Genomic DNA, 21,985 nt, shown 5'->3' with positions numbered 1-21,985 from the left:
GAGGTGGGTACCAGATCACTGAAAGAGAATTAACCAGGAGAAGCAGGCAGATGTCCCTGAGAGGGCTACAGCAGAGAGCAGGGAGCTGGACAACACAAGTTACCATCTGCACTGCATGTCTTCATACAAACACTTCGAGGAGGGTGCAGAGACACAGGATATCCTGCATGTTAGAAGCGTTCAGGTGTCTCATACTGTTTACAGCACTTCTGAACACAAAGCAGGCAGGAAGCTGCCCCTCCGGTCCCCACCAGTGTGACACAGCCCAGCAAAGGCAGGAGCTGCAGCTCTTCCTGCTACTGCAGTCACCAGCTCTTCCCAGCCCTGCCAAAGCCACCGTGGTCTCAAAGTGCAGCAGCTCTGCTCTTGGGAGTTGCATGCATGCACTCAGCTCTGCACGTGCAGCTCACTGGGACCTGCAGTTTTCTTCCTGTTCCTCAGCTGAGTGGTTTCATGATGAGCATTTACCAGAAACTACGATCTTGGACTTCAGACTCATCTGCATTGATGGTCCAATCCAAAAGTGTAACTGAGTGTCAAGGAACAGTAGACAGATGCTCTTGAAACGACCATGTACCACACACACACTCCCCACCTACCAGGGACAACCTGAAGCAGCTAATTCTGGCCAGGCAGATGCTGCTCTAGCTGCCCTTTTACAGGACTAAAAATAATCCTGCTGCAGTTTTCATCCTCTGTGTCAGTTTTAGGAAGAGAGGAAGCAGTTCTGTGGTGCTCTTGGAAGCAACCCAGGTAACATCAGCACAGGACTAAACATAGGAGTCTCTCAAAGACTCCCAGAGGAGAAGATGGCAGCAAACATGCTGCTGCACCACGGGAGTGCTGCAAACGGGAGTGCCTGAGAGCAACAAGGAGCAAGTGACAGTAAAGGTTTCTGCCTCTCCACTGAGGGTTGTATGGGACAAAGCACCTGCAAAAACATCCTCTCCGACACAGGGAGAGCAGAGAGATAAATAAAAGACACAGAATGAGCAATAAGGACTTTAACTGGAAAGCAAAGTCTGCTTAGACACCAAACTGCTTCCAAAGGATGCATCAAGAGCTACAGATGAAGTGAGAGGAAAACTGCACTTAATGCCAACATCTAGTACAGTCACACACTGCCTGGAAAGTGCCACATCCCAGCAGGCAGCGACCAGGAAAAGGCAGCAAACCCAGAGGTAATCAAAAAGGGTCCTGAAATACGTGTACATCTGCTCCAGTCTTTACACAGGAGCTACTGTTCTGCTGCAGTGTCAGTCGAAGTAAGGGCAGCCACAAAGGGAGGTGGCTGTAAGAGGTGAGAAAGGCCAAGTGCAGAGTGTGGCAGGGCAGGGGAAGACCAGCAGGAAGGACAGGGATTATTAAACACCCATCCTGACACTGAAAACATGGAGTGTTCAGCAAAGCAGGCAGAGCCTGTGGTAAACAAACACTGGATAATAGGAGTGAGAGGCTGCCTGTGGTGACTCGGATCACCCACTGCTGGTGAGCACCAAGGGAATGCGCTTGGAACCAAGGAATGAAAGGGACAGGCAAGAAGAGCCACCCCGAGCTGCTGGCAAGGGGCAGCTCTGGGTTTTCACAACAAGAAGCCATCACTTGCTAATGAGGCATGTTTCAAACCTTTGTATATTGCAAACCTTGGCGCTCTTAAGCTGTCCCAAAGGGATCTTCCCAGCCTTCATCAGCTGCAAGTGCTCTTCCTGCCACAGAGGAGGACGTGAGCACCCCAGTGTGAAGAAGCCATTCACAGGAGGTGGCAGGTCATTAATAAACCCCTCAATGTTCATCTCTTTGCTTTGGACAGTGGCATTCAAAGAGTAATCCCCTCATTTTCAAGTCCAAACAAAAGCAGCAAGACACCATCCCACCCACAGGCTTTCTCTGAAGAACAGAAGAAACCAGTAAACTCCAGGTTAAGGTGAAAGCAAACCCCTGCTGGGAACCAGGAGGCATTTTCAAAGGCTACACTATCCTTTTGCCCATGCCTGAAGGGGAAAAGTCCCGAGGAGAAAATCAGCAGTTGCTTCCTCCTTTGTCCCAAGGGGCTGGAGAGCACAAGAGGCTCCAAGGGCACTGATGACCCCTGCCCTGCCTATTGCAGCTCTAGTCCGTGATGCATGACTGAAGGCAGGTAAAGGGAAGATTGAAACCCTGTTCCTTGGAGATGGTACCACAGCTCTCAGTTGTGATCTGCAGGATGGCTGTGAAGGAAAAACACAGTGCAGATCTCTTCTGTGCATGTGATTTTGCTTTGTAGAGGGAATGAACACGCTGAGGTGTGGACTGGAAGGGAAGATGAAAAGATGCGTCAATGTCTCCACTTGCAGTAAACATCCTAGATGTTAAATTGCTGCTTAGCTTGCCTGCTAACATCAGGGAAAGGGAACCTGAGCTAGATATAGCAAATGCCCAGGTTTAGGAGCCGCGTTGGCTCTGCAGGAAGGACACAAGAAGTAGCTCAGAGCTAGGAGACAGGGAGCACAGAATGTGCAGACTTTTCTTTGACTTCTCAGCTGGCCCCCCCATAGCTTGACAGGGAGAAATTATTGGGCAAATACCCAATGATCCAGGAGGATCACAGCTAAAAGGTTTCCCTTGCCTTCCTCATGGGTTGCAGAGGCATTTGCAGACTGACAGATAGGAAAAGAGTGGTTATCTTCTGATTCTGCCTCCCACGATGTGAAGTTGTTCCTGAGCATCACCACCTACCCATGTCTGCTTCCCACAGCCCACCTCCATCCTCACATAAACCACCAGTGACTCCTGATGTCTCCTCCTAAAATTCCCATCTTGTTCTTTGACACATGGAAACATTCAAGAATATCTTTGACGGTTATCAGCTATTCTCTGCTATGCAATGAAAGACAGAGGTCTTGCTCCTTCCTTCAAGAGGAACAAGCAAGCAGAGATTAGACGTACGCAGGTGAGCAAGAGCCATGAAGTATTAGTACAATGAAGTCCTCTTGTCTTTTCATACAGCCATTACACATCTATAGTAGCATATTTATTCGTTGTACCAGTAAATGTTGATATAATAAGTGGTGTTGTAGCACATGTGCCAAACATTGTTTTAAATAACACCAGAACACAAATACATTCTTTGCCTTTCAAAGCGAGTTGAATCATCCTCCATTCTCTGTGGATTCAGCCTCTTGCAGGATAAGGAGTTCTCACCAAGCCTGCTGTACACTTTGTAACTGCCTTTACAAAGCCTGTTTGAACAACTAAGGGAACAGAAAACAGAATATTTGCTGGAAGCTTCAGTTTTCACAGCCTGCAGATCCACCCCTTTGATTCAGAGTGGTATGGAAAACCACTACAGAGCGGTATGTCAGACTGGTTCCCTCTTTCCAGGCTGCACACAACAGGCCCCTTTTTCAACACTTCTGTTCAATTACTTCTCAGTTTTCAACAGTTGGAGGTGGACAACTGGGCAGCAGAATGTTCTTGCTTTCCCTGACAGCTACTGTGCATTCCTGAGCAGAAAGAGAAGGCAGCTTTTCATTCAACAATGACATTTTGCCATTAATCTACTTTAGGGATTACACCTCTTGAAATGTAAGCACAGTTTCAGAAACACATGAGAAGGAGTAACTTCACCAAATATATTTCTGCATGACAGTGTGACAACTGGATGCTCCTCTGCGCCTCAGTTTCCCATCTCAACAATGTGACTACCAACTGTAGCTGTGATGAAGGTTATAATGGTCACCAACCCACCTGAACACTACTGGAAAGCTCAGGAAAAAGAGCTATGTGTTGATACCCACAGGACTCAGGCAGCTCCTTAAAGCAGATCATGGCTCTGTGGGCACCACTGCCTTTAAAACCGGACATGCTGGAAAAGGTGCCAGAAGGCACAATGAATTAAACTTGGTTTAAATGGCACCTGCCATGAGCTTGGCAGCCACAGCTTAGCTGTTGGTGGTCTCAAATCAAACAAGCAAAGCCTTCAGCACAGCAGTGCCCAAATTAATGGCCAGAGCAACAGTCAACAACTGCCTCCTTCCTCCATCTGCAGCACCAGTATGAAAGGCAGAGCCCAGACCTCCCCCTGCCCCCGGACAAAGGAGCCCCCACAGTTTGGTAACTGGGTGCCTGCGGGGGCTTCTGGCTTTGAGGCTCATCGCTAACAGGGCCTGCAGACTTGCTCTGCAAACAGACACAGCTGCAGGAGCACAGATCTCTGAGAGATGTGGCCAAAGCAACACTCATCAGCTGCCTGAATCATCGCTGCATTTTGCTGTGAGCAGAGTCCATTTTAACCCACACAATGACATTCACATTTTACCCCCTCCATAAAGCACTGAGTAAGATGCCAGCAGGCATGACCAACCTTTCTACATGGGTAATGCAAAACCCAGTGCTCTGCTTCTCCCTCAGCTACAGCAGCTCAACAGCAGAGAAGGAGGCAACCGCTCCCCAGGTACCAGCCCACTGTTGAATCGTGCATTCTTCAGTCCTGTTTGCAACAGCAAATCTCCAGCCATAGTTACCTGCCCCACCAGGCTGCTGGCAGGATGAGGCAGTGTTTATGCAGTGCTTTGAAGCTCACCTGTGCTATGCAATTATCAAGCTTTAATTACATTATTCCTCCAACTTCAGAGAGCACTTACGGGTCTGGATTTATTCTGGCTCTAACACACAGCACACTGCTTTATGCCAATGCAGACCTTACTCCAGAGGATGCTAATCCCCTCCCAGAAGCCAGCAACGCTCAGAAATGCACAGAACTTCAGCACATCTGTCATTCCCCCTTCCCATCCCCACTTCTTTAGCTGAAGACTTTGGGGACTAAAAGTATGACACAGCCTAGATGCCAGGCACATTTAAAAGGGATGAGTAGGTTCAACAGCTACAGATCAAAGCCCATAGAAGAAACAGACAAATTTAAGTCTTGAGGCTGAGGGGTAGCAAAGCAGGAGTCAGCACCTAAAACCATGTCTGGCCCCTTCTGTTGCTTCTAGAAAGAAAGCTGCTTTCCCCATCCCCTCCAATGCACTAAGCTATTCCCTAGTTAAAATCATCATTCACTGCTTCACGTCCTGCCTTAACCTCTTTTTCCTCAAAACCTCAAAGCTCTTTACACACCATCACATCAGGCAGGATGCAGAATGGGGGAGGGTTGGGGGGGGGACAGGGAAAGCCATTTTGAATTGAAATGTTAAGGCAGAGAAACTTACTTTGCAGCATTTGCCTTGGTGGGGGATCCAGAAATCAGCCTGTTTAAAGAGCATCTGGGCCAAATTCCTGCGCCACTTCCCCAGCAACTTGCACTGCTGCTGCTCTCCAGAAATGAGCCAGCAAAGAGGGAGAGAGAGCAAGACTGTGCAGAGCCCAGCGCTGCAGAGAATGAGACAGAAGCAGCAGAGTGAAGCACCAGGCTGCTGATTAATTCAGCCTGTTTCCAGTCACGCTGCAGCTCCAGCAAGGAGGCGGTGGATGGGGGTGGGGATGAGGGAGAGAAAGGGGGGGAAAAAGAAGCAGGGAGAGAAGAAAGTTTGCCCAGGATAGCACCAGATGTCTGTAAGAATAGTTCATTCATCAGCTGGAGCCGACAGAGCCAGAATCCCTGGGTTCCCTGCCTGGAAAGATGCATATGCATGCACAGTGAGGGTTGATGCTGACAGACAGGGGTCTGTGGAGAAGCAGATGGCAAATTACACAGGACAAAGTGCTATAAAATATACTGCAGGGGAAAGAACACCTGAGCAGGCAAGGAAAGAGACTAGATAGAGACAGAGAGACCCAGGAATACTAACTCCCCGCATAAATCTAGGAGAGACTTCCAGATGATTCCACAGCTTTGAATTCAAGCTCAGTTTAAAACTATAAGCATCTGCTATTTGAACAACTTGAGGTGGCTACAGGTCCCGTCTGACAATAGAAAGCAGCAAAAGCCCCTCTCAACACCCAATAGTCACATAGCCCAAGCCACAGAATCTAAACAAAAGGTGCACCTGAATTCTTCACAGCCATGCACCATGCCAGGGGCTTCCCATTTACTGACACCAGGGCAGTGCCACTGACAAGACAGAGGATTAGTGTTGAGAGGGGAGAGCTGGATAGAACAAGAGGTAATGGGATAAAAAGGCTTATGGAGGTGAAGAAGAATGAGCTTTCTCTCTCATTCTTTTCCTGCAATGCTTCCTTCTCATTGTTGGAAAGAAGCACCTGTATAAGCGGGGGTTTATACAGCTCCTACTTCAGCGCTGCCTTAATTCTCCCTGGGGCTTCCAAGCTCTGCAGAGCAACCATTAAACCAATGACTTTCATTCCACATAGAGGTAAGGAACCATCCCAGCCAAGGGCCTTGCTGAGGATTACAGCTGGCCAGACCAGAACAGACAGGCACTGCAAAGGTGTCAGCATATCATGGAGCTTTGAAGACCAGGTACAGGTGTCAGGACTCATCCCCCCTCCCTGGCCAAGCTCTTCACTTTTTTTCCTTCACCAGACTCCAAAGCCCATGTTCTATGTTTAAAGCCAGATGTGCAAAGAGTAAGAGGTCTCAATATTTACAATAAACCCAAAGCAGGATCTGGTTATCACCCTGCATTGGCACTAAGTTACACATCAGTATGTAACCTCACAAAGCTCTTAAAGCCAAAGCTGAAGGGAAGCTGACACTCCATTTAATGTAACTTCAGGAGAAAGCAGGGGGAGCAAGAGGCAAGACATCCTTCATCCTCTTATAGGGCATTTTGTTTCCTAGACAATTTTAAACCACAGAGAGGAACAAAATGTCCTAATGACACAATTTCTCCTTCCTTCCTCTTTTCCCGCTAAGAAACTACTTACCTACTCACTTCAACACAAAGAAAAAAGCAAGAAGAAAGGATCAACAACAACAACATGGGGTAAGAATGGACAAACCCTCATACAACATACATGTAACACCTCTCCTTTTATCATAGCGCTTGATCCCATGGTTCTGCTCCTGGAGACTGAAGTGAATGTGAATAGAACCTGCTTGTGACAGTGCAATACCAGGAACAACCCCTGTGCTTCACGCAGCTTAGAGGTCCTGATACAAACTTCTTCCAGCTCAAAAACTTCAGCTTTGGTTGTGAACACAACTGGAAACGGATTAAACTGCCTCTTCTTGTTTACCCCACCATTGAGAGGCCTTGTTCTGAAGTGTTTTGTGTAGGGCAGTAATTTGTACTATGTAGCTTCCTTCTGACATCAGTCTACACTGCACCTGGTTATGCATTTGTGGGTTAAGTAGCAGAATGAGAGAGCAGAGGCTGTAAACTTGAGATGTGAAGATAAAACTGGGGCTTGAAGTAAGAGGCTGAGTGTAAAGGCAGGGGCTGAGACCCATACAAAAACTGGAGCATAGATGAGAGATGTGCAGAAAAAGATCAGCCTGCGACAAAGCTCCTGGAAGAACAGCTGAGGTTTGAGAACAGCAAGGGATAAACCAGAGATACAATTACTGGCAAACTGAGAAGAGGCAAAGGACTTAGGCTAATTTTCAGTCCAAAGGTAGGACTGCAGCTCTTGTTAAGCACTCTGGAACAACTCTGGACAGCTCAGGACACACTGTGCTGGAGCTGGAGCAATGTGGACACATTGCCAGGGTCTGGCCTGGTGCTGTATCCAGACTACAGCAATCACACTGGAATAACCCAGGTCAGTTGTTATTGGTAACTGTGGTATCAATGATGTCAGTGATTTTTACTAGTTGTGTTGCTGTAAATACATCTTAAATAACTCAGACTCGAGCCTTACACTGTCCTGTGGCTGTTGTCTGTCTTGGTATATGCTTGTCTTGGAGCAGAGATCTTGGCACCTTTCCCAAGTATTAAATTCAGTTCAGAAATACACAGAAAATTAAAAAGTCAGGAGAAGAGGAAGAACAAGATATCAGCACATTTAATTTTAGGTTTTGGCACTGCTCCTGAAATAAACTCTGCCTTTCCCTGCAGTGTCTGGCTTCTGGCAGAAATTGGAAGGTGGCCTATATTACACCTGACAAACTCTGATCCTCAGCCACTTCTGTCAAGGGAACTGTATTAGCCCACAGGAGCAGAGGACAAGTCTCTCATCTTCTGAGTGACAAATGTGTGCTTCAACAGTGTTCTGAGCACATCTTCTGTTCCAGGAGTGTTAACTTCTCACACACATATATTAGAGCAAAAAGCTTGCTTTCAGCTAGATTTGAGAGTGATGTTTTCACTTGGGTTCACTTGATTTTTAGCATTTGAAAATAAAACTAGCACACTGAACTTACTACTGAGGTTACATACCAGGTTAATTTGTTCCCTTATCAGCATGTATGTGTCCAAGTTCTTCACTATGGAAAGGAAGATGGATTCCACTTTAAAGGGGGTGAGACAGGGATCTGCAGTATTGGGAAAAAAAAAATAGGAGCAAACTTCTTAACACCAAATAATCTACTGCTACAAGAACAAATCCATTGTCTTTCCTCAGATCTAAACAAAGTTGTAAAATGCAGCTTTATGGTTCAACAGGCTTTTTGTTTCATTCCTGTTGAAGAGTGTGATGATATCTTGCCTTCATTTTTAACCCCCATTCAGGAAGCAGGGACAAAAAGCTTCAGTAACTCTGAAGAGGAGACTAAGACTTCAGAACACCATGATCCCTCCATAATGTCCTTGTACAGGACACATTGCTAATAGGCCTTTTAAAGGTCTGTTACAATACTGTCCATGCTGCTGCCATTCCAGCAATTTGATATGCAATTCCTGCATTGTACAGGAAGAATGTAAAGAATGTCATCTGAGAAAGAGAGAGATGAACCAAAGATAGTGGCCTACTGTGCTCTGCAGTGGCTGCAGCCATGCCAATGCTGTGCTTTCATGTCCTACCCAGAACATATCCCTGTACAGAATGGTAACTGCATCATCTCTTAAAATGAACAATGCCAGATTAGCCTATGATGTCAGTAATAAGAGAATAACTAGGTATTTATCCTCATTGGAATGTTACCTCCATGGTAATACAGCAATCAGATATAAACCAACACAGTTCAAACATGTGCTCCAAGCACAAGCAGCTCTAAGAGTTTCAGGCATGAGTAAACCCAGACCCTCCGGGACAAGCACACTTCAGAACAGAGACCCCAGCAAATAAGAAGTGTAGTAGAAAAGTGCTGATGTTAAAAATGGAGTAGCTTTGGAGTCACACTGCTGTAGCAATCTTTGAGAGCAGATCTGAGGTGATCACCTAAAAGGTATTTTGCACTAATGAACAAAACCACTTCTTGATGCTGGAAGCACTGTAAACAAAACAGCAAGAAAGGGATGCAAGAATAAGAGAGAGGCAGTACCATGATCTGGCAGACAAAGTTACTGTGTGGTGGAGAGAGAGACACCAAAAAGGAAAGCCAAGAATGTGCTCTTACCAGAGCCAGCTGAGAGCTTGGCATCTATAATGTCCTCCACGGGTCTCAAACTACCTGTCCCATTTCTGACAGGGATCCAGAATAAAAACCAGGTCAAATTTTGAGTAAGAAATACCTTTAATATTCAGGTAGAGCTGAAATTAAACCAGAAGTGACCAGCACGTTGCTTGCTGAAGTGATCAAAATCATTCTACTTTTAGGAAGTAGTAACATGTGCCAAGTTGACAGTCTCCTGTCAGCCACAGCAGATATGTCTTTTTAGCTTCTACAGCAGCTATTCATGAAGATCTCTCTCTCTTCTTTTCCCTCTGAATCTCAAAGCATGGTAAGACAGCATTCCTCCATAGAATATCTAGACATACCTAGAACTTTCCAAACCAGATGTAGAAACACTATCCTGCAGCACTTCCCAGACATGCAATTACCCAAGCAATACATCCAGTTATCATCACAAAAACTGGACTCAGGTGATTTCATTAACTTGGTGTATTTAAAAACTCTTCTCAGTGAATTCAGCCTCTCAAACAAAGTCAAGCAAAGTGTCCAGAGGACTGAAGCCCTACTTTAAACTCAAGAAAGACACAGCATATGTGACAGCATATACTTTGGTATGTTGCTCCACCATGATGCCTCAGTCCCAGCCTGCAAAGGGCTTACTGACACAAGCACGTACATCCCTAGGAATCTGAAGGTGACAGAACTCTCAGCTTTGATACTAACTGTGGGTTATACCATAATGCCAAATGGTGAGCCTTGACCCAAAATAATGAAAGACAATTAAAAGGACTCAATATTGCATCAGGAAACCTACCTGCCACTTCTCCTTGAGCTCCACGGCTGTGTGGTTCTGTCAGCATGTGCAGCAGAAGGGGACAGCTGCTCAGGGGAGGATGCCTCCTAGGCAGAGATGAGCTTGGTCACACTTATCACATCACCAGCTGTGGAAACAGAAGGGAAGCAGTTAATCAATCTCCCCATATAACTCCATTTAGGACAAGAAAGTGTAACATTCACAAAACTCAGATTATAAGATTTGTCTTTAAAAGGAGAACTGGGGACCTGAAAGTGCTTCTAATAGTACATGAACCTCCTCTCACTCAGAACTGATCTCATTAGCTTATGTTCCCCCCAAAAATGCAGCAGTAGATGAATTAAGTTCCCAGCAGCTCACAGGATTATTGCAGCCCTGACACACTTTAGGGCAAGCCTCCAAAACAAGCTGACAAAGCAGTGGATTCCACCAGGTGCTGGAGCATGCTGTCACCCCTTGCTGTTTGTCTTGCTATTCTTATCTACCAAGAGCTTTGTCCAGCTAATCTCTAATGGAGCCTGCAGTAATGAGTCTTCCATTTGCTGAACAGCACATGCAGTCTTTGACAAGGCTATGTTGCTGGGCTGAGCCTGCAGACGACCAACATTCAGTGGGCCAGAAGTCATAAAAACAATGCCAGATTTCCAGGGAACTAGGTCTTCTTTTTTTTTCCCTTTCTTCTTTTTAGCAAAGCTGGACCTGTAACAGAATTGAGAAAGGAAGAAGCTCTAGAACTCACATCCTTCTTCAAGCCCATTTCCCTTTGATCTTCCACGGCACAAATTTGTTCTCCTTCCACATAAGTAAAACGTATTTTCTGGTTAAAACAAAGGCCCTGTGTACATTGCTCCAGAGAATTCTCTTACATAGAAACACAATGAAGCATTCTAAGGTGATGCTATGATTTGTCTTGGAAACTTTTTGTTGATCAGTAACTCTTGGTTCTATTTTTTATCACACACAAACTCAGAGCTTGGACTTCTGGTAAACACAAGCAAACAAGGAAGCAGCAAGATCTGCAAACCAACCCAGCCGGGATTTACTACCTTGGCCTATACCATACTGCTTCTTCAAAGAAGGACTCTGGAGATCCCATCCTTGTGGCAGTCACCTGCAGCACTGCTCTCCATGATGCTCCACCATAACAAGGAAAACACACAGCATCTAAAGCTTACTCAGAAAGCACCTCCTGCCCCACGCTGAAGAGTTCCACGTCAGGATTTCCTCTCATGCAGGCAAGTCCTGCACCTGCATTCTGGGAAGCAGTAAGTATTGAGTACTCTGACACCTGCTATCAAAGCACTGGTTTGCAGTACAGCAACCAGCACCTGCAACTGGCTGCTGGCTGGCATGAGCCACAAGGCAGGACTCTGCCCTACTTTGCTGTGCTGTGACCCTTGTCAGTGTGCACACACCCTGGGAATGAAGCTATTTCAGTCACTTTGTATCCCTGCCAGGCCATTAGCAATTGTAAAGAGAGAATCAGAGAGCTACTGGAGCGAAGCTGACAAAGCTCCCAGTAAAGGGCTGGGAATGGGAAGGAGGAAAACGTACATTTGTATGCTTGCACACAGCATAGAGCATCAATATCTTGCCTTTAACTTGAGAGTGACTTCAATATAAGGGAAGGCATGAGGGGATGATTTTAAGGTCACTAATAATAAAAGGGCTGAAAAATAAATCAATGATTCTTCTTTTTACTCCTCTCTGACAAAAAGATGGATCTACTGAAGGATTCTGCGCCGTGCTCTCACTTGTTCAAAGCTAAGAGCCTGAATGTCTCTCTGGATCTGGACTTCAAAAGCATAATTATGTGTGACACAAGTGGGTAACTGGGAAGCCAAAGTCACAAAAGCAGAACAAGAAAATATATTCTGGACTCCTGGTGCTCATCCCATGGAGCCTGTATCATTAGGAGCCAAGGGTGGCTGTGGCAGGATGGCAGGAGGCAGGGTTTGCTGCACTGCCCTGAGTGACATTCTGGCTTAGGCAGCAAATGAAATGTGATCCTGAGTACAAGCCACACCATTCCTTACAGTTCAGAGCACATCATCCTCGTGCTTGGGAACATCACCCTGAAGTCCCTCAGTGCCAGGAAGCAGGATACCAGGGTATCCTACTACGGTATCGTCCAGTGTGAGGCATCCCTGCCCATGGCAGAGGGGTTGGAACCAGACGATCTTAAGGTCCTTTCCAACCCCAAACCATTCTATGATTCTATACACAACAAGGGTGTTAGAAGATGAAAGATTGGTTGGAAAGAGTGAATATTCCCTACCCAGTTAAATTCAAAAGCTGTTACAATGAACAATTAAAGAGCTTGTGAAAGTAACCAGTGGTGCGTGCAGCACTGCTCCATCACCAGCATGCTGTCCAGAACACGAACAGACTGACCTGGAACCCAGAAGCAGTTTCTCTCACATGCCCAATTGAAGGTACTAACAATGGTTGGACTGGAAGTTTCACACAGAGAAATCAAGAAGCCAAGTCTCTCCTGTGCCAATCTGGATATACAAACCGAGTGGAATGTTTCATTTTTCCAAGTTTAAAAAGGGCTTTAGTTTACAACCAAGAATTCCAGACACAGCTAAGCCTGGACAGGTTGGAATAGCTTAGCATTAGGACAACTGAAGCCAAAAGGAAAGACAGGCTACAGTCATAAACCATCCTCCCACAACTGCTGCACCAGGATTGGCACTAGAGCCATATAAAATGTGGTTTGTGCCTGCCTTCTTGTAAATCAGAATTCAGCAAGACAAAAAGTCTGCAAGAAAATGGCAGGAATTCTGCCACACCAACAAAAAACCTCATCAGCATTAGAGAGGATTTTGCAGACATTCAGAACACAGCTTCACACAATGAAGCTGAGGCAGTTGTTTCTGCAGGCAACCTGCAGATGTGCAGAGCTGTGCATCCATCCACTCCATCGCCTCCCAGACTCTTGTAGTTCCCACCACCAGATGTGTCCCTCCACCACCCCTACCGAATAGCAAGGAATCACCCCACTCTGGACCGACCCCAGGAGTTCTGTGCACTCCTATTTCTTCCACACTAGCATATCTGCCTGCCTCTGCCCTCCCTGTGTGTTATCTCTCTTCTGCCTGCCCAGGCCATTAGTCACTCATGCTGTTGATATGTTAAACTGGGCCAGACAGGAGGGCAGAAATGAAGTGGGGCTTTGCTGGAACATGTCAGTGGGCGTCAAGCATTCAGCCGCAGACAGAGATGCCTGAAGCTGCGGTTGCTCTAATCAGACTCCAGAGGCTCCAAGGGCAGCCGGTTCACTTTCCCAGCACACTCTATCCTCCTCAGGATTCTCATGTCTAGAGCAGTCCATGGAACTTTGAAACGGGTGGATGTGGTGTCCAAGTGTCATCGCGCTGCATTCAGCATGAGAAATACTTCCAAATCATTCAGTAGAGTGAAACCCAATATAGGGTCCCACCAAGTAACTCAATCCAGTGCACCTTTCACTAAGAGCAAATGAACTTTCTGGAAGTCCTGTATGCTGAACTAGGCCAGCAGTTACCACACAACTGTGTGGAGAGGTCTGCAATGCACTTAGAATGTCTATTTTATATTTGTAAGAATAAATGAGGTCACTGCTCAGATTGCCATGTGCATCTGATACCTTTTAAAATCTCCCATCACCCCAAAGTCACTTCTGTTTGCAAGTGCCCTGAGCATACAGTAAGTCTTATAGCTTGATCTAAGAGTACCAAGAAGTGTTTGAAACGTCCTTCTGAAGAGCAGCTTTACGAGGGTCCATTCAAACATTTGTCTATGAAACCACCTTTCAAACAGCACTGTCTTATGCATTAGAGTATTTATACAGGTAATAAACACTGTGCTTGCAGATGCTCCTTTGAAATCCAGGGATTTCAAAGCATGACAACTTAACCAAACCTCACAACATCAGTATAGTGATATTTAATAAGGAACCGTACAGCATGATACATGAGGTACAGCACTCCTAAACCAACTAGCTAACAGAAAGATCAGATAACTATACAACCTACAGACACTTGGAAAGAAAAATGTGCTTCAGAAGCTGCAAGTCTTTAGGGAGGAAAATAACTCAACCTAATGATCCTGCTTTCCCTAAATGTTCCATCACTGTTGTTTTCATGTTATTTACTGAAAATTCCCAACATATAGTCTATGAAAAATTATGGGGAGTCTGAGCACTTCTTGCTGCCAAAAGTGGATTCCTCAGGAACAGAAGCCTGAGCTGTCACCAAGAATAGAAACACGGGGGAACAGAATAACCAAAAAAGCAGCTGCCTTGGAGAGAATGGCTTAGATTAGAGCTGATGGTTTGATAACAGCACAACCACAGAGTCTTCGTCCTCATGAGTAGCTGGTAATTTGCAACATGGGCACGTTTGCTGATCTATGGACTTCCAAAGATGTCCCAGGTGGAACTGTCAATGACTTGCTTTGAGACTCACTGAGAGCACAAAGTAATTCCAGCAAGTGAGCTGGCAGCCACACTTCTGGTTCAGTAGCCACTTGTGAAAAACCTTGTCAAATATAGGGCCAGCTGAACATCCTCTGCCTCACTAACCCTAGATTATAGATAGGGATTAGCGGATCTGCCTCAGAGAGGCTGTGAAGTCTATTTATTAGTATCTGTAAAGTAAGTGAGATCTTCTGAATTAGTGCTGTATATGTGCTAAGTATTACCAACTCAGCAGTGGTCATGTATCTTGTTTGTCCACGGCTGTGAAGAATCTGTTGACTTCACACTTCCCTTCCTAAATGGCAGCAATTAGAGATCTACTTCACCTTGAATCAGGAATAAGATTAAATGAACTTAAAAGTTTGTCTTCCAATTGCCAAACGTGCCTTTTGGAGGTGAAAGTACTTTGTGTTTAAACCTTACTCAACAGTTTTCTCAATACCCAGTACTCCTTCTTTCAGCAGAGAACGTGCACATTAGACTTGTTTCAAAGGGCAGTGGTGACTTAAAACAAAAGCTGAGCAACAAGGAGGTAGAAGGGGAGTAGGAAATAGTTAATGGCAGGTCTTTTCCTATCGAGTTGATCCTGTGATTTGGCACACTTGCAAGAGCCAGACTTGCAAGATTAACATTGATAAAAGAAGATGTCACACAACCAAAAGAAGGCATTTATTTTTGTTTTAATTTTGCTCTGGTGAGTTGAGAATTAATTGATTTATATGGTCAAAAGAACAATCAGATCAGTCTACCTCCTGCTTCCACAGGGGCTGATACTGCTTAAAGGATAGTAAATCTGAAAGATCTTCGCTATGTTAATTTTTCCTTACTTTGTTAAGAGAGTGTTTGGGAATTAAAGGATTGCTTCATCTTTTCTGCTTCAGGTACCCTAAGCCTGCCACGGAAAGAGACAGCATGTGTACAGTCTGGATCAAATGCAACAAAAGGCTCAATTGTGAAAGATGGAGGGGCCCCTCCAGCCTCTGCAGAGCACTGAGACATCATCTGCTTTGTGGCACGATGCCTTGAATGGCAACTAAAACATTTCACAGCAAATGTAGGGAAGATTTCACTGCAAAAGTGGCAGCTGTCACTCATCATTGTGATGTTGGTTATTACGGGAATCAGGATTGTATAACTCCCTCCATTAAAACCCATCCTGAAATGCTACAAACCCACAAAAAGGCAGCAGCCCAAAATAAGATTAAAAACGCTTGTGGTGTATTTATAGAACCTTCCAGCAAATCAATGTTTGCTGAGGTACACTGACTCAGAGATAAAAGTGTGCAGCTCTTTCTCTTAACTCCAGGTTATAAATGAGGGTGTTGTATGCATAGTTTATAGTAAATCTAGGCAAAAAAAAACAACCCACACCAGTGTTTGCCATGCGAAGATATGTAACAATATCATGCTGATGGGAGGTGTTCACTGGGAGTTCCCCAAAGCAGCACCTGGAGGGCATTAATCAGACCAAGCTCCTACATTCATGCAAAGCAAAGCACAGCCCTTATGCAGAACACACACTGATCAGTTCAAGAGATTTGTGTATTTTGCTATTCTCACAAGCAGCTCCATGAAAGTTTTATGATGAACATTTGTCTGATGAACTGTGTCTAGAATTAGAGTAGTGAGCTGACTCACTCTACTGTGAAAGGAAAACAGAGGAGCCCTTTACATCTCCTTAAGAACTACTCTCCACTAGTCACTCAAGAGTATTACAGATAATGCTCCAAAGTGCCATAATTAGCATACAGATGGTCCCATATACACTATCACGGGTGTTACCCCAACCTAAATCTTCCTCCTTGCAGCCTCAGGTGCGGAACAGTATTGCCCAAACCCCCTCAGGCCTCTCTTTTTAGCCTATAGAAGGACTTGTCTTTTGGCCAATCCCTCATGGCCCAGCCCTGCACCTGGCTGGTCCCACCTAACCAGAGGGGTGATATAAACCCTCCCCCTCCCACCCCTCCCTCAGGGCTGTGTTTCTGGTGGAGCACTGTGGTCTTTGTAGTGCTTGTAGCTGCTTCTAGCAGGTACTTTGGGTAAGATTCTAACAGAAGTAAGGGTGGTCTCAAAGATACACAGTCCTAAACAGTTAAGAGTGTAGTATGAAGACCAGAGGAAGGAGGTTTGTTTTCTTGGTTCCACTTTCAGTAGCAATATTGATTAGCTTTGTAACCTAGACTAAAAGGGGCTAATACCTTAATCGGATGATAAAAAATGTTGGCAATGTGTTTATTTAAAAGGTCATGGTTAAGAGCAGTATTATATAGTGTTTTAATGTACTTATGTAAAAGACAACAAAGAAATACAAGGTACTACTTTAAAGAACAGAAGATACTTTGCATTAGTGTAGCTATTTATGTGTATGTCTGTATTGAACAGGCTTCTTAGAAAGCAAATCTTGGTTGCTTAGTAGGCTATTCAAATTTGGCTATATTTGAGCAGGCCCTGTAGTTCAGTGCAGTACAGCCCTTTTTAAGGAAGCTTGTTTCTGTATAAACATGCTCTTTTAAGGAACCTAAAGTGTTTCATAGAGGTCATGTGCTCCTATACCACTGCATGTCTTTGTATATGAGCTGTCTGTTCAATTAGAACTTACTCTGCAATTGCTAGGAGATAATAGGATTTTAGGCAAGCACAGAATAACTGCTTCCTTGTCTCAAAAGTTAACACTATGTACTACTTGGTAGCAGCCTTGGGGAGGTAGAAGGGTTCTATCTTGGTAAGTTTTAAAACTGGTCAGAATAGCTTAAACTCTTCCTTAGCACAGGCCGTCCTGTGACGGCTCAGTGAGTCTTGTAACTGTGTGCTGGAACACTATTCACTCTTCTCTGGGACTTCCCTTCCTCTCTGGCTACTTTTTAGATAGATAATATCATCTAAGACTAACTTCTTGTTATTTATGTAAAGGGAGTTTTACCTGGGGTTGCTAGGCCTTTTCTTATCAAGCATGGCCGGTGTTATTCTGATATAAAGCTCCTGAACAACAGATTAACAGCAGTAACATAATCCAAGAACTGCATGGACCACAGCTTTTGGAAATATCACACATGGATGAGTATCTGAGGCAGAATGCAGTGTGCCATGGACTCCTGCTGAGCAAAAGCCTGCGATGAGGTAGGAGCAGGAGTGAAGCAACCGGCTGAGCCGAGGAGTCCAGGCAAACTCCTGAAGGCTTTTAAGCCGGAATTTGGGGCCAGGCCTAAAACCTTTAGGCGGAACACAGAGCTGCAGCCGGAGCACTCGGGTCGGGGCTGAGGGGCCTGGCGGGGGATGCGCTGCGAGGCGGAGCGTGTCCCTCAGCTGCTGGGGCAGCTCCGCCGGGTGCGCTGAAGCGCGAACACGTGTGGGAGCGGCTGTTCTCGGTCTCCTTCGTTTCCTCTCCCTCACAGGCCGCTCCGGAGAGATGCCAAGAGAGGGTGCGTGAGGGGAACGGCGCTACGCGGGAGCCCGGGCCCGAGGGGCGGCGGGCAGCGCGGCGGGATCGCCGCCGGCTCTGCCTCGGGCCTCCCCCGCCATGGCGGGCAGCCTCCAGCAGACGTGGGGATCCCGTTCTGGGAGCGGCCGGCCCTCCCGGCGCCGCTCCCCCACGGGACGGAGCCCGGCCGCGCCCCGCCGCCGCTCGGCCCGTACTCACCAGCCGCGCCGGGCACTCTCGGCGGGGAAGCCGCTCGCCCGCCGGGCCTCCCCCCGCGCCGCCGGGGCCGCCATCAGGGTCACTGGCAAACGGGACGTCACAGCGCTGGGGGACCCGCGATGGGGCTTCGGGGCGGCCTCAAGAAGCTGGTGTCTGGTTGGTGAGATTCCGCGCGGCCCCCGTATGCCGCACGCTGATTGGTTTAGGAGGGGCTGCGCGCGAAGCCAAGCATCCGCCCTGGCGACAGGTCGGGACTAGCCCTGAGGGGAGTGTGGGCGGGCTGGGAAGGGGTGGCTCAGCCCCGGCGGCATCGCTGAGGGGAGCGGGCGGCTCAAGAGCGATCCCGCTGGCTCCCGGGTGCTGGGATGCCGTTATAGGGACGGTGCTGAGGGCACTGAAGTGACTCGGGAGTGAGGGGAATGCGTGAGGGAATGAGGAGAGCCCAAGAGTGGCCCGAGGCGTCATCCCCTTGGCAAAGGCAGGCCGAGGTGGGTCCCCCTGTCACGGGAGTGTGAGGGAGAAGGGGTGTCCCTTTGCCAGGGCCGTGCCTCTGCAAGGGGAGGGTGACACCTGCAGATCTCCTTTTGAAAAGCCACTTTTACCGCAGGGTAACCAGCGGGCTGGCAGTCTCTAAGGAACCCTGAGGTGAACGCACACGCTGGGTGCCGGGTGCACAGGAAGCTGTCGTGGACCGAGCACACAAACGTACCGAGCCGGTAATCTTAACGAGAAATCTAAGCCGCCGCAGAATCTGGAAAGGAAATCAGAGGTGTGAGGCGGAGATGGCCCGTTTCTGTGCCTCTGTGCAGAGATTTGGGGGTTGTCTTCTCAATTCACAGTGGCTAAATTGAAAAGATGCATGTTCCTTAGCTTTAATTCCTTTCCTCTTCCTGTAATTCATTGCAGAGCGTGTATTATCCCAGGTTGTGATGCAGCAGTTCCCATGTGAGATTTTGCTTTACAAAACTGATGATCATTAGTGTATTAAGCTACAGGTGCAGTTGTTTGCGATGTTGTGGCAATAAATTGTACAAAGGCTCTGCACTGTTTTCCCTGGAGATGCAGTTTTGGATGAGGAAGTAGTGTTCTGGGAGCATACTTAATACTCCTTTGAGATACTACTTTCATGGTGTCTGGAGACACAGAGAGTGCAGGAGTGTGATTTCAGCTCTTTTTAAATGCAGTCTAAATTCTGGCGAGGAGAATGGAAGCCACAAAGCAACTGCTTTTCCTGAGCTTGTTATCCAGAACAATTCCCTAGAATCAGTGAACAAAGAAACCCCACAATTCTTAATATGCTTCAGTGATGCTGTAAGTGATTTTGGTTTAAAATGGCAGGTCTGGGGAATTTTACGGTATTATTTAGAGATGACATTACACCATAAAGAAGGGGAAGAGGATAAATATGTTACTGGAGTTGTAATAAGATGGTGTGTTGTGCATAGTGCTGCATGAGCATCTTTAGTTCCTCATTATATTGTTCCACCCATAATAAAGTATAGTTGATAAGTAGAAAGTTGTATTTAAAGGTCAGAATAGAGATACATCTTCAATAGAGATCTGGAGTCTGGACTGTTTTCCCTCTGACACTCATCCCCTGTGGGTTTTGAGCAAGCCACTAATAAAACCTGTTTTCACTCACAAGTATGGTGTGGATAGAGTTTCTGTCAATGAGATGTGCAGTTATAGGAGCTGATATACTGGACCTTTAACCTATTTGTGCTTTTATTTCCTCCTTAATAAATCTGATCTACCAGTCTCCCTCAGGGTGATTTAGGGACATAATGCTTGAAGAGCATGTTGAGATTAAGTGAAAAACACTATCAAAAGGCATTATTACCAGGATGGTTGGAAGAGCAGAAACACCCTTGAATTGGATAATATGGCTATAGCATCAGAAATAGGACAGGTATCCAGAGAGTACTTTTCCTGTGTCTTCTAGTACTAAATGACAAAGGGAAAGCTCAAAAGGCAAATGGTGTAAAGTACTCGGGAGGCGCTAAACTGCTCTGGTTTTTGGATTTGAGAACTTTGGTGTAGAGACCTGTTCTACAAGCAAGCAGTGTCCCTATTTTTTAAATGTTAGGGTTGTGAATGAAAGCTCTAAAGCTAAACAAGATAATGTTACCTCTGCATGTATGGGTGCTTTTTCCACATCCTTGTACTTCTTGGAATTGTTTCACTGTGTGAAGGCCTCCTATATCCTTTTGGTAGGAAGGGAGTTTACAGAAATGAACCAGCTACTGCAAACCTCTCTGTATAGTCTGAAAAAGCTTAATTTCATGCTCCCCATGTCCTCAGCGCAGGGATGTACTGTCTCCTCTTGGGACTGTGACATATGGGCAGAGCCATGGCTCAGTTTGCAGTAAGCTTCCGCCTCTGGTTTTCAATGCCTGACAGATCCAGGCGAATTATTTGGCCTCCCTGCATGTGCCTTTCTTTGCCTTTTTTTTTTTAGTTAGTTAAGCTCTCTGACAAGATGAAGTTGCATTTTTAATCAATATTTGAGTAGCATTTCTGAACAAATAATGTATAAATTGGTGAAAAAATATTGTATTGTTTAGGCAAGGCAATTGTTGTGTGTCTGATTCCCCCACCCCTAGGTACATTTCATGATAGATGCTAGGAACTGACCATATTTCTAATATGTCTGTAATGATAAGAGGAATTAAAAGGGGAAGATTGGTACAGAGGCTGCGGCTTAAAAGCAGTAGTTGAGCTGACCAACACCTCTACCAAAGCTGAAGAGAAGATAGTATTTCATTCTAGCTAAATGATACTCCTTACCCGCTCCTGTGTATTTTTTAATAAATAAGGGAGATGTACCATAATTCAATAACTAATTATAGAAGACACTGCATTCCTCAAAAGAGAGAGATTCTGCCTTTTAGTAACAAACAGCATCTGCTTTGTTTTTCTCCAAACTGAAAGGTAATTGAACTGACAATTCCAAGCTGTCCTGAAAATGACAGATGACTGAACTGGGAGTAGGAAGAAAGCAGAAGCTCTTTTATACTGAAGAAAGGGGAGATGACACACTGTAGTTGGATCTGGTTCCCTTTTACAGATGTCTTTCAGAGGTTAAGCAGCTCTGGGTGACCTCGGCCAACTCTTTATTGTTGAATTTCTTAATGTTGGCAATTGCTGTTACAGTCCCAGGTAGAGCAGTATTTCCTACGTTGTCATTTTTATAACAATCTTTTTCTTTCTTCTCTTTGTGACCATAGAAACACATGTGGTACAGAAGAGAATCTGCTTTTATTACATTCTTCCCAGCTCACTGGGAAGAGATAAGACTGGAGTGGTTTTGTTTTGCACTATTTGTTTTCTGCGTAGTTTTGAGTCTAAGCTAACTTTTTTTGTTTGCTGGTCTATAAAAGTCAAAATAGTCCCTGTTTGTCTCACATGGTGATTAAGCTGCTTCACAAGTGCTCTTGAGATCTGTAAAATGGTGAAGCTATTTCAGCTGTTCTGTCTGGGTCACAAGCACCAGCACATTTACTGCACTTGGACAGATTCACAGAAACAGGCAGTTGTGGTAACGTTTCAATATGTGTATGAGAAAGGCATTAGGTTTGAAGGAGGGAGAGCTGATGGTTATAGCAAGGCTCAGGAATCAAGAATTAGGAATTTTGTTCCTAATGCTGCTGAACATTATTGTTCAGCTTTGGACAAGTCCACTCTATCTCTGCTTCC

The 21,985-nt window shown here is 45.8% G+C and overlaps 2 protein-coding genes across 2 annotated transcripts in view; one reads left to right on the top strand and one right to left on the bottom strand.

Moving 5' to 3' along the window:
• Positions 1 to 18,433, bottom strand: part of TMEM94 (transmembrane protein 94) — a 48,917-nt gene extending 30,484 nt beyond the window's left edge. The window contains exons 1-3 of the mRNA XM_061455550.1: positions 18,290 to 18,433; positions 10,191 to 10,317; positions 8,262 to 8,356 (exon numbers count right to left, since the gene is read on the bottom strand). Of these exons, the coding sequence (XP_061311534.1) occupies positions 8,262 to 8,356; positions 10,191 to 10,236 (141 nt within the window). The 5' untranslated portion in view covers positions 10,237 to 10,317; positions 18,290 to 18,433. The remainder of the gene's footprint in view (positions 1 to 8,261; positions 8,357 to 10,190; positions 10,318 to 18,289) is intronic.
• A 192-nt stretch (positions 18,434 to 18,625) lies between these two features.
• GRB2 (growth factor receptor bound protein 2) overlaps positions 18,626 to 21,985 on the top strand; it is a 58,642-nt gene continuing 55,282 nt past the window's right edge. The window contains exons 1-2 of the mRNA XM_061455545.1: positions 18,626 to 18,777; positions 18,897 to 19,005. The gene's annotated coding sequence lies outside the window, so the exon portion shown is untranslated. The remainder of the gene's footprint in view (positions 18,778 to 18,896; positions 19,006 to 21,985) is intronic.

The sequence above is a fragment of the Pezoporus flaviventris genome, unplaced genomic scaffold (assembly GCF_033815535.1).
Source record: "Pezoporus flaviventris isolate CSIRO_AGI_PZ_B2104156 unplaced genomic scaffold, CSIRO_AGI_Pfla_v1 ptg000020l, whole genome shotgun sequence".
Taxonomy (NCBI): Eukaryota; Metazoa; Chordata; class Aves; order Psittaciformes; family Psittacidae; genus Pezoporus; species Pezoporus flaviventris.
The sequence above is the reverse complement of the archived record's forward strand: the minus strand, read 5'-3'. Positions and strand labels throughout refer to the sequence as shown.